The sequence below is a fragment of the Gavialis gangeticus genome, unplaced genomic scaffold, assembly GCF_001723915.1.
Source record: "Gavialis gangeticus isolate Ggan-Ray unplaced genomic scaffold, GavGan_comp1, whole genome shotgun sequence".
NCBI lineage: Eukaryota > Metazoa > Chordata > Crocodylia > Gavialidae > Gavialis > Gavialis gangeticus.
The window spans coordinates 2241456-2252959 of NW_017729014.1; the positions used below are offsets into that span (position 1 = coordinate 2241456).

Sequence of the window (11504 nt, forward strand, 5' to 3'; positions counted from 1 at the left end):
CATCCTGGGATCTGCTTGAGAAGCATCTATGGATGCAAGCCAGCATTTTGGTTGCTTTACTAGCCACAGCATCCCACTGCAGGCTCGTGTTCATCTTGTGGTCAACGATGACCACCAGGTCTCTTTCTTCCATAGTGCTAGCCAGCGTAGCACTGCCAAGCCTATAAGCATGCTGCAGGTTTTTCCTCCCAAGGTGGAGAACCTTGCATTTTTTGGTGTTAAACACCATCAGGTTCTCATCCGCCCATTTGCTGAGCCTGTCCAGGTCAGCCTGGATCACCCACCTGTCTTCTGGCGTGGATGCTTTGCCCCAAAGTTTGGTGTCATCAGCAAACTTGGCCAGCCCACTTCTGACTCCAATGTCCACATCGTTAATGAAGACATTGAACAATATGGGTCCAAGGACAGAGCCTTGGGTGACCCCACTGGTCACAGGACCCCATGATGAGTGACTTCCATCAATTGCTACCCTCTGGGTCTGACCACGGAGCCAATTTCCCAGCCAGCGGATCGTGGTGGACCCAACGCCACAACTGGCCAGTTTCGCCAAGAGGTGATCATGGGATACCAGATCGAAGGCTTTTTTGAAGTCAGGATATATGACATCAATCTCTTCGCCCTTGTCCAGGTGGTAGATCACCTGGTCATAGAAGGAAATGAGATTGGTCAAGCAAGACCTACTTGCAACAAACCCGTGCTGGCTTTCCCTCAGGATGCTGGCATTGGCCAGTCCATTAAGGATGGCTTCTTTAATAAACTTTTCTAAGATCTTCCCCAGGATAGAAGTCAGGCTGATGGGCCTATAGTTAGCCAGATCCACTTTCCTCCCTTTCTTGAAGATAGGCACCACGTTGGCCTTCTTCCAGTCTTCGGGCACACTACATATTAATGTGATGGGCGCTGGAGGGCTGCCACGAGTTACTGAACCAGCCAGTCACTGGAAGGAATAAGCACCCTTCATTCAGATTAAATGAAGGAACAATTAAATCATAGCAGAAACTCCTGGGTCACCCTGAAGCCAAGTCTTGCCTGATTGGCAGAAGGAGGCTGGCAGGTCCTTTTTTTGGTGAGAGCTGAAGCAAGGTACAGGTCAGCATGGTGAGTACCAAGCAGTAAGTAGCCAAGCGGTGTGAGCTGAGGTGTTTCTCTGGCACTAGTCAGCAGATGCAGGAGCGAGGGCATCATTTGGTTTGCATGTATGTACCCTTGCCTGTGCCAGAGACAGCTGGTGGCAAGAGCAAGCAGAGAGCCAGAGAAGCAGTGGTGAGCATGGCTCTAGGAATAAACTGGGACTCGGAGCTGCTTGTGGTCACAGGTCTGGCTGGAAAGGCAGGCTTGGCTGTCTGGGCAAGGAGACTGCTTGCTGTGTTCAGGATTTGGTGCAAATAAACAACAGTACCCAGGATTGTCTGATTCATGGGAGAAGTCCCACAAGGCCTCAGGCACTGGTGAGCTGCATGAGCCGGTAAGAAGTGTTGATGGTCTAAGAGTCTCCATCAGTCTGAATAAAGGAGGTACTTGTCAGTGAATCCTGCTCTTAGCCAAGGCTGTCCCTTGCCTCTCCCACAGGATTCAGCCTGTGAGCAGCAGCTGAAGCCTTGGAAACCTGGGCAGGTGGCTGCCTATAGGACTCCATGAGGATGGATGGGAAGGACTTCTGTGCAGAGGCTGGGGTACATGTTTCCTTACAGTGACATGGCTCAGCCCTCATCGGATACCATATTCAAGCTGGGAAACTGTCCTTTCCCAGGAGATCAGCTGGCCTTGGCTGTGAGATGCCTTGAATGAAATGGCCTGACCCAGGCCCGTGTGATCTCTGCCTGCTCACCTTTGCCTACTCCTCTCTTCCCAGCAATGGGGTGAGGAGTAGGCTGCACTAAGGGGTGTGGGCATGAAACTTGGCCAGCAAGGGCATGCTCTGCTGCAGAGTTGCTGCTCTGCACCCATTCTCTTGGGGCGGTGTGTTCTGGAGTGAACTGTCATGTTGCACTGGCTACTCTGGGGTCAGGGAGTGAGTGATGATGAGTCATTTTGTTTCAGCCTGGAAGCTGCTGCGCAGCGAGGATGAAGCCTTAGAGTGGAAACTGCAGCCTTATATTTGTCTTGGCCTCACACAGAGTGCCAGAAATGCTGTTTGGCTAGTCTTTTTTGCGGTTTTGAAAGGACAGAGGCAGCTTTTCCACAAGCAGTCTTGCCCTCATCCTGGCTGATATGCATTCCCAGTCTGGCCAGTGCAAAGAGCCATTCTGACCAGTGGTGCTGACCAGTGCACGTGCTACCCAACCAGGGGAGCAGAGGGGACAGTTCCTGTCATTCCTGGAGTTCCTGCCTCCTCCAGGCCACAGAGCACTGCCACTGTTCCTGGGTACTGTGTGGTTAGCCCGGCACTAGCAAGTCCCATAGTCTGTACGCATGCTATGACTTCTTGGCAAGAGCAGTGCCGGGGCAGGGCCCACGGGTCCTAGCACTACTGAGGGTCCTGCTACTGTCCTTGGGATTTAGCTGTTCATCATGTCTTGCGGGGGGGTGAGGGGGTAGGGGGTGGCCTTCCTCTGTAGCGTGTGTCATAGCTCACTTCCTAGGGTGATCACCTTGTAGGCACTGCTGACATTTTGGAAAGTCACAGTCTCCCTGCTGTCTCCCAGTGCTGCCCTGTTGTTTTAGAGGCCTCTGGATTTTGTGCCACAGACTTCAGTGTGTTTTACCGAGAGGTGGGGTGTTGGGGGCTCCTGGAGTGCAGAAAAGCAGGTATGGGTGTTCCTGCAGATCCCTCTTGGTTTGCAAGGTAGGTTGTGATCACATTGGCTGGGCTCTGATCCTCCCAGCCCTGTGCAGTCCTGTAGGTATTACCTGTGCAAAGAAGAATCTGCCTGGCACCTGCCAGTATATGGTGGCAGTGGTGGTCAGGGGTGGGGGATTGGCTCTCGGAGGAGCAGGACTGATTTACTAGGGGCTAGCAGGCAGCCCTGCCTTGTCATGTTCAGGGTTGCCAAACCTAGTGCCCATGGAAAGCAGTTGGAGCAGGCAGCTTGTGGCGGTAGGTCCCTTGGCTCATCACAGTGAGGCTCCCTCTCTTGTGCTGCTGTGCTGGGGGAGAGAATTTGCCCCTCTTCATGGACTTCCTGCCCACTTGTCTCTTGGGTTTCTGTGTGGTGCTGTCATTTGCTTTTGGCTAAGTGGCACACAGCTCCTGATGCCAGACTGGGAGGAAAGTGGGGTTGGGGAAGAAGAGACAACGATGGAGGCTGTGGCCTGGGCATGAGCTGAGTGTCTTAAGAAACTAGATTCATCATTTGCCTAAGCATTGTTTTGGCCCAGGCAGCTCTGCCATGGGGAGATTCCCTGTTCCTGTTGTTCACTTCAGTGGCTGCATTCAGGTCAGGTCCAGGACTGAGGTTCCCTATGTTCCTGCCTTGTGTTAACACAGCGCCTTTCCTCTACAGCATGAAGTCCCAGAGGAGCTGGGTGAAGCCAGCTCTGACTGGGAGCTCTGGCTGGTGGCTCCATCCCTGCACAGTCAGAAGCCCCAGGCTAAAGAGTCTAGTGCCCTGCATAGACTGCAGGACACTTCCCAACAGGGTGCTCCAGGTCCTTGCAGTCTGGGAGAGGGGCTGGGATCCCAGAGAGGTAGGTCCACCTCCCTCCTCCTCCACCGCTCGCTCCCTGGGCCAGTCACTGCACTGTGGATCCCCCTGATTTGGACACTGGTGATGTCCCTCACAACCAGCTGTCCTTGCAAGGGTTGGGAAGCACCCTGCAAGCATGGCTGCCTGCAGTGAGAGGGCAGCAAGAGGCCATGTAGCAGGCTGGTCCCTGCTCAGCACAGCATTCCCGCACTCAGGCTGTTAGGCTTGGTTCCCTGTGTGTTGCCACTGGCACTGAGGCTGTTCTTCATGGTGCTTGCCCTGATTCCCCGTGTCCCACACACCATACCCTGCAGAGCCCCGTGTGTTGCTGTCTTTGTCCCTGCTCCTGGTATAGATTCAGCTGCTTGGGGCAGGGGATGGGTGGGTCTAGGTGTCCCCTCCATATCAACAGACACATGGGGATGAGGGAATGAGTGCTCCAGCCTCGACTATGTCATGCTGCTGTGCGTGTGACAGGAGGTGCTGACACCCTCAGCCTGCAGAGTCATGCTGGGGGATGCAGAGGGATCCTCTGGGAGGGACAGAGCCCTCCAAGCCTCACCCCATCCTCTTGTGCTCTACTCCCTTTGCATGCGCTCTGTATTGTTGCTTTGCCTGGCCTTCTCCTACTTGCTATTTTTTTCCTTGGTCCTGCCAGTACCTGCTTTTGCCTTCTGCTGGATCCTGTCTGCCTGGCCACATCCTTCCTTGCTTAGCCTGTCTCCTGCCTTTGCCTCCTGGGTTCTTCTCCTATTGGGTAAACAAGGAGGCCCTGAGGGAATGGCCTAATGATAACATCTCCCTCCTGGGGTATGGGCCCCTCTCTGGGTTTGAGACCAGCAGGTGGAGGTGGAAGCTGGTGCTCCAGATGTGAGTTGGAGCTTAGGATCAAAGGTAAATCCTTTGATATACGATCAAGTTGGATGGAAGCTTGTGGTCAGGCTGGCCGGAACAACCTAGGCCTTGGCTGCAGGCTAGGGAGTGAGATGTTAAATATAAACTCAGGCCACATTTCCTAAGCATGGCAGCCACACACACTGCCACCTGCACAAAGAGCAGCCCTGTTCTGACTCATTTGTTTGAAATTTAACGTCTTGAGCCAAATCAGCCAAATCAGTTCTATCAACTGAGCACAGCCTAATTGTTCAAGTCTGTGTGGCATTACCACCGGCAAGTATCCTACCTCCTAGACTCTTTAGCCTGGGGTTTCTGACTCTGTGCAGGGATGGAGCCACCAGCCAGAGCTTCCAGTCAGAGATGGCTTCACCCAGCTCCTCTGGGCCTTTCATTGCAAAATTGCTGGAAAACAGCTGTGGCCAGTGCTCAGCTGTCTCTGTCTCAGGCATGCTGAGCTATAGCTGCATACTGAGTTACTTCCATGTTTGTCTTGGGGACAGGACAGGAGAGTTGGATGGTGGCCAGGTGTTGTGGGCTGGGCCCCAGCACATGTGCAGCTTGAGGCTGCCTGCGTGCTGGTGGTTTTGCCTCTGGATGCTGGGGTTACCTCTCCCAGGGTCCTACCCATTGCTCCATGCTCTTTCCTGACGCACGGAGTGTTTCTGCACCCCTTGGGCTTGCCATGGGAATGAGAAGACTCCCTGGGGCCCCATGTTTCTCAGCCCTCAGGGTTATCATCATGGGGCAGTCGTATTGGCATTGAACCAGCCCTGACTGGGATGCTGTAATGGCAGCAGGCCCTTTCTGAGGAAAACTGTGGACTTCCGTCATTGCATTAACCCATGAAGCCCAGGCCCTTCCCAGCCTGCCAACCCCGCACATTCCTAAGCTGCCTGGCTGTCGCCTCTGCAGGCTGATGGGCAGCAGCAGGACAGCCAGAATTATACTCAGAACCATTCTGGGGAGCAGCCTGTCTGGGTGCAGACCCTGCACTCACCTACACTGGGCACCTGGGTGCAGGGACACAATGGAGATGGCAAGTAGGAGCCCCAGGAGCCTTGAGAAAGCAGCTCTGAGGAGGTGCCCTCTGAGACCACACATAACCATCCAGAGTGCAGAGGTCCTAGACAGCCCCTTCCTTCCCCTCCTCGGTGCAATCCCTTCCATCTGTCATGTCTTTCATCGCATCCTGCTGCTCCTGTTTGGGTGTTCATGTTTCATGGCAGTGCCTTTGTTCGTATGTATGTGAGAAGCTCAGCAAGTTGGATTGGGTCCATGTAGAGATGTGTGGGGGATGTGCCCCCTCCCCTCTCTTCTGATGAGCCCACTTTAAAATGGAGTCTGATGCCTGAGCCTCAGCCTGCAGGTGGGTCATCCCACTTACAGCTGCGCTGAACCCGTGAGGAGCTGAGGGCTTCTGCTCTAGCAAGGCACATTATTACCTCAAAGTGGTCTTGGGAAAGGCTCTGGGAGTCAGGACACGTGTGCTAGAGGTCCAGATTAGTCATCTGGACCAATCCAAAACCAGTCCCTTTGAGACTGGCCTGAAGGCTGTGTGGGCCCTGGCAGGGCTGTTCTGCCTGGCTTGGAGCATTTCACAGCATGTAAATGGGAAGACATTTGCAAGCATGAGGCTCCAAGGGCTGCATTTGATTTGGAAAGGGTGGAAACAAGCTGGTTTAACTGGTGTGGAATTTCCTTGCTCTTCTTCAGTGTAAACAGTTTGCTGAAACCAAAACGGATTTCAAACCCTTTCAGTATTGTCAGAGCGGTGTGTTCCCCCAAGCAGAACTCAGTTCTCAAGCTTTGGCAACCTCTTTGTGGGCTTGGAGCCATGAGAGCTGGGGGCTAAGCACTGTGCAGTCTTGGAATTTGCTGTGTGACTGGTGGTGGGATCCTGGAGGAGTGGGGTAGTTCTGCCTGCACCAGTGCTGAGGCTGTGGGGACAGCTGCAGTGCCTGCCAGCAGACCCAGAGGGACCCTGCTACATTCACGCAGACTTCCTCTGCTAAGCCCAGCCCCTGGGGTAGGGACGGCTCCTTAAATTTCCTCCAGCCTGATTCCTGGGGCTTAGGGTCACTGCAACAAGCCACAGGGCTTGGCTTTTCTGTGTTGATTAATGGCCATGGGGACCAGGAGTAGGTCCTGACAGCTAACACAGGCAACCCTGCAGCTCAGCTATGTGTTTGCTTGCCCCAGGGCAGGTATCCACAGCCTGGATGAGCAGACCAGTTCTGGGACAGAGGCACCAGCTTGCCATGGCTCCCATGAGCAGAGTCCAGGGCACCTGGCTGAGACAGAAATTCTCAGTACCCACAGAGCCAAGACGCCACCTTGCCCAGGTGGGCACTGTGCATCTGGCATGCCTAGCTGCAGAGGCTGCTTAGCGAGGTTGCGGCAGCATGGCTCATCTATTGAGATCATAACTCCTTTTGCTGCCCCCTCCCTGTATTCCTGCAGGGAGCTGCAGTTGAGCTCCAGCTCTTGCTTCTGCGTGATTGCGTTCCCAGGCAGTCTGTGATATACACATTTCTTCAGTGTGCGGTTGTGTCTGTATCTCCCTGCTGCGCTTCTTGTTGCTGACGGGTGCTTGCCTTGGAAACACTCCTGCTGCTCCTCTGCTCTGGCTTCCATCACTGATGGGTGAGTGCTGGGCTCTTTATGGGGGCTGGGAGCAGAACAGCTCAGGTCTCCCTTTCTGCAGGGGGCTTGGGACAGGACCAGCTGGCTTTTTGTCACAATAGGCTCATTAGTAGTAATGCAGCGTCGAGAACCCACACAAGGGAAAGAAGATACTGCTAAAATAATCCCTGCAGAGTCTCTGAACAGAAAGGCTGCACAGTGGCAGGATGGGACAAGATGTGGTGTCTGGAGTGCAGTGCCATGCAGGTGTAGAAGAAGGAGCCTGTGCATCTGCTTCCCCATCCTGCTGAGTGAGCCCTGGGTACCTGGGGAGCTTCTTGAGAGGGGCAGACTCTGAGAGCCTTGAGCACTTGTGGGGGCAGGGCATGTGAGAGGTAGACTGCTGTATTTTGTCATGTCCTGCTGCCTACCATGACAAGAAATGACAGGATGTGTGCATTGTCCAGCTGTGCTCTCTGAATGGACTCCCAGGGCATACATATCTGCTTCTAGCACAAAATCAAACTAGATAGGATATGATAAAATAGCTGGGCTGTACCCTGTGGGTTTGGTATTTATGGGATGGTCTTTGAGCCTGACTTCATTGCTCAACCTCTGGATGGTAACCTGAGCTGGAGCCTGTGCCTGCACATCCCTGCAGCAGATCCAGAAGGAACCTTCCATGCCTGAAACCACCCAAGTGCTGCAGTTGCCCAGGGTGTCTGTATTTATTAGCCAGGAGACAGATCACACATAATCCAAGTGACACAGCTCTATTGTGCAGCTTACAGAAGCTGAGGCTGTAAGGTAGGATACAATGGCATTGATGTTGGCTCTCTGGGCATCTCCTTTCCCTGCTTTCAGGATGCTGTACAACAGTCAGGATAGGTGATAGAGCATCTCAGGATGGTGGGAGCAGTGCTGAGCCAGCGCTAGCAGCACCTCTCACAGGTGGCCACTGCTGGGGGCTTTGATCCCAAGGAAGCACTCTGTATTTCGATACAGATCTGTCGGTAGTGACCTGCTATTAGTAGCAGCCATCATGTGGCCACTGTGTGGTGGCACCATGTGGACCCTGCAGCTGAGAGGGGATCCAGATTGGCTTGCTGACCTGTTTGGTGGTTCTGGGGTGGGGGTTGTGAAAGCCACAGTCTGGATCCCCTGAGAACTGAGGGCTCTGGCCTGCTCTTGGCACTAGCAGCCTTTGGAAACCTCCCCTGTGCCTTCACTTGTTTTAGTTCTGGGGCACCCCGAACCTGTGCTACCAGGGTTGCCATGCTGCCTTCTATCACCCTACTGATTCCTCCGTGCAAGGACCCCTCCTGTGCTATGAGGGAAGAGAGAGGGTGGATAAAAGTGGCAAGTAGGTGTCGAACCGCGCTGGGACATAGCTGTTGGATCAGGCCTTTCTGTTCTCACTAGAAGAGGCTTCTGAAAAGGCCTGTTGGCACCTTGAGGGTGATGGGTGAAGATGAGTTGCCGTGAGCTGGCTCTCCTGGGAAAGCAGGGGCTGCAGTTGACTGGAACCGTAGCTCTGAGCTACCTGTCAGTGCTAAGAGTAATGGCCTTTTAAATATTGTATTTATGGTATCCCTGAACTGCATAATCAGAGCCTTAACACTTCAGCCAGTTGTAGTCTCCCAGAGCAGCTGGCAGTGAGGTCAGAGGTTTCCTACATGAGGTTGTGCTCCAGCACTGAGCCATAGGAGTTTTGTTTCAGCACTTCCCAGCACAGCTGCTAAAAGCCTGCTCTGGGCTCCAGTGTTTGCCAGTGCCTTGCTGCCCTTCCTTTGTATAAGTCCCAGACAGTGCTGGGGTCTGGGACTGGCCCTTGTGGTACTTAGTGCTGCCAAAAACAGGTGCACCTGTGTGTAATGCAGAGGCAACCTTTCACTGAGACCTGCTGGGTGACTGCAGAGCAGGGTAGGACTTTTCTGGCCTGCAGTGAGATTGCAGTTATCTTGAGAGGGGGATTGCATCCAGAAAGATCAGTCAAAGGGGAAATAACTCTCGCACTCAGCCGCTTGGAGATCTCCCTGCCCCCATTGCTGAGCTGAGCCAGAACCACTGCAGGGGCTGAAAGGACTGGGCAAATCCTCCTTTGCCTGGCTGCTTCCATTTGTAGGACAGGGCCAGCATGGACCCCTGACATGGCGATGACAGTGCCAGGTGAGGGTGCCTGACTGCATGTCTCCACAGGATGCCACGGTTATGCAGTAATATGGCTGTGCAGTAATACTAATCATCAGCTTGCTGCTAGTGGGTCCCATGAGTGCTGAGGAATGGGGTCTGTACTGGGCTGGCCCCATCACTGAGGGTTCCCGGGCACATGCCTGTGGCAAAGGGGTGGCCATCTCTAGGCAGGAGAGGGCAAATCCCTCTCCAGACAGCCTTGCTCCCCTTTCTTTGCTAAGGGCTTTTACTGACTTAGGATCCAAGAGACCAAATAGAGTGAGTGGTATTGCCCTCAGAGACCCGCCACTCTGCTTGCAGCTTCCCCAGGGCCAGGGGGTGGGAAGGGGCTCTTGCACTGGTCAGACTGGGCAGCTCCTTGCTGAGTTCCTACAGGCATATGACTGACAACTCCAGCCCCAGGGGCTAAGCAGGCAGGGAGGGGCAGGCATGTGTGGCTGTCTCAGACAGGCCCCAACTCTGAAACAGTTTTCATACTGTGTGCAACACAAGGCCCCAGCCAGCTGCTCCAGCCCTGCTCTGTCCTGTGTAGACAGGATGCCTGTAGGCCAGCACTGCTGGTGCAGGGAGCAGGGTTTTTGGCACACTCTGTCTGCGGCACAGATTTCCTGTGCATGGGCGCCAGCTCTGGTTTAATTGTGTTGTGCCCCAAAGCTGATGCTATCCAAAGGGCGCTTGTGAGTATTGGACTTGGCTGGCTCCTGAGTTGCAGACCTGGGAGGGATCACTGTCACCTGAAAGGGAGTGCGGCCTGATGATTGTCTCCGCAGCCCAGCTCTGCATGGCTAACTTCACCTTCCTTCTCCAGATGAACGGACGGCAACGGAGGAAGAGGTTCTGCATTGCCAAAGCCCAGATTGCATTGACAGGAGGAGAGCGGTCAGGGTAAGGTTGCAGCTTCTTTGCTTGTGGGAGAGGGCTCAGGGTGTGGCATTTTTGGAGGGGGTGTGGGTGGTTCTTGCTGGGTATAAGGAGTTTCATTGAGGAGGGAGACAATGTTCGTAGCTCTAGGACTTTCTGTGACTTGGCCTACCCTTGGAGTTGGCAAGGCCAAACCTTCTGGGTTATCTTGTTGGGCAGAGGTTTCTGCGCAGAGCTTTGGGGCTGCCAGCGCTTTCAGTGGAAATTAACTGAGCTCGAGCTTTCTTGGTGGTAGTGTTGAGGGAAGTGGGTGTCCAAGGACACAGCCAGTGTGATGGGGAGCCTGGTGGGACATCATGCATTGCAGGGCTGTTGGGATGCAAGACGGATAAAGGAGCATGAGGGCTTTCCCTCCCCTTCCCCCTGTTGCAGTGGGTCTCACAGAAGCTTTTTCTGGTTGTTGTGAGATTCTCATTTCCAGGCTGCCACAGGTGCTGGGTGCTACCGAGCCAGTTGTTTAAAGTGGGTCACTGGGCTTCGAATGTTCCTTGCAAGAAGGACTCTTCCTCTGCACGGAGCTGAGGCACAGCGAGCCTCTATTCTGGGGCCAGCTGGCCTCCTGCTGCTTTTGCCTTTACTAGAACAATAAGGGGAGTGGCAGGATCCCAGAGAGTGCAGGCTGAGCACAATGCCAGGACCACTGATAAGGTGGATAAAAGGGCGTACAGCAGGGGCAGGCAATTATTTCAGGTGGAGGGCTGCTTACTGAGTTTTGGCAAGCCATCAAGGGCCACATGACAGGCAGCCAAGGGCAGATAAATATTAATTTTCTAAATTTTTTAGAGGCCCTGCGTACTGGATAGAATGGCCTGATGGGCTGCGTCCGGTCCACAGGCCACATTTTGCCCACCCCTGGCGTACAGGGACCCAAGTTCCCCAGCAATGCCTGATGCTGACACACAGAATCATAGAAGTAAGGTCGGAAGGGACCTTGTAGATCTTCAAGTCCAACCCCCCGCCTGGGCGGGAGAAAAGACTGGACTCAAATGAGTCCAGCCAGGTAGTCATCCAGCCTCTTCTTAAAGATCCCCAGGGTAGGAGCCAGCACCACTTCCCTAGGAAGTTGGTTCCAGCTCCTAGCCGCCCTAACTGTGAAGTAGTTCTTGTGGATGTCTAATCTAAATCTACTCTCTAATAATTTGTGTCCATTGTTCCTTGTCATGCCAGGGGGCACTAGGGGAAACAGTGTCTCCCCTAAACCCTTCTGTTCCCCCCTAGTGAGTTTATAGACAGTCACCAGGTCCC

General features: G+C 53.9%; 1 protein-coding gene across 1 annotated transcript in view; it reads left to right on the forward strand.

The window, feature by feature from the left end:
- Positions 1-11504, forward strand: part of PLEKHG5 (pleckstrin homology and RhoGEF domain containing G5) — a 108217-nt gene that overhangs the window by 28525 nt on the left and 68188 nt on the right. Inside the window, exon 3 of the mRNA XM_019511597.1 lies at positions 10147-10223. Within this exon, the coding sequence (XP_019367142.1) occupies positions 10147-10223 (77 nt within the window). The remainder of the gene's footprint in view (positions 1-10146; positions 10224-11504) is intronic.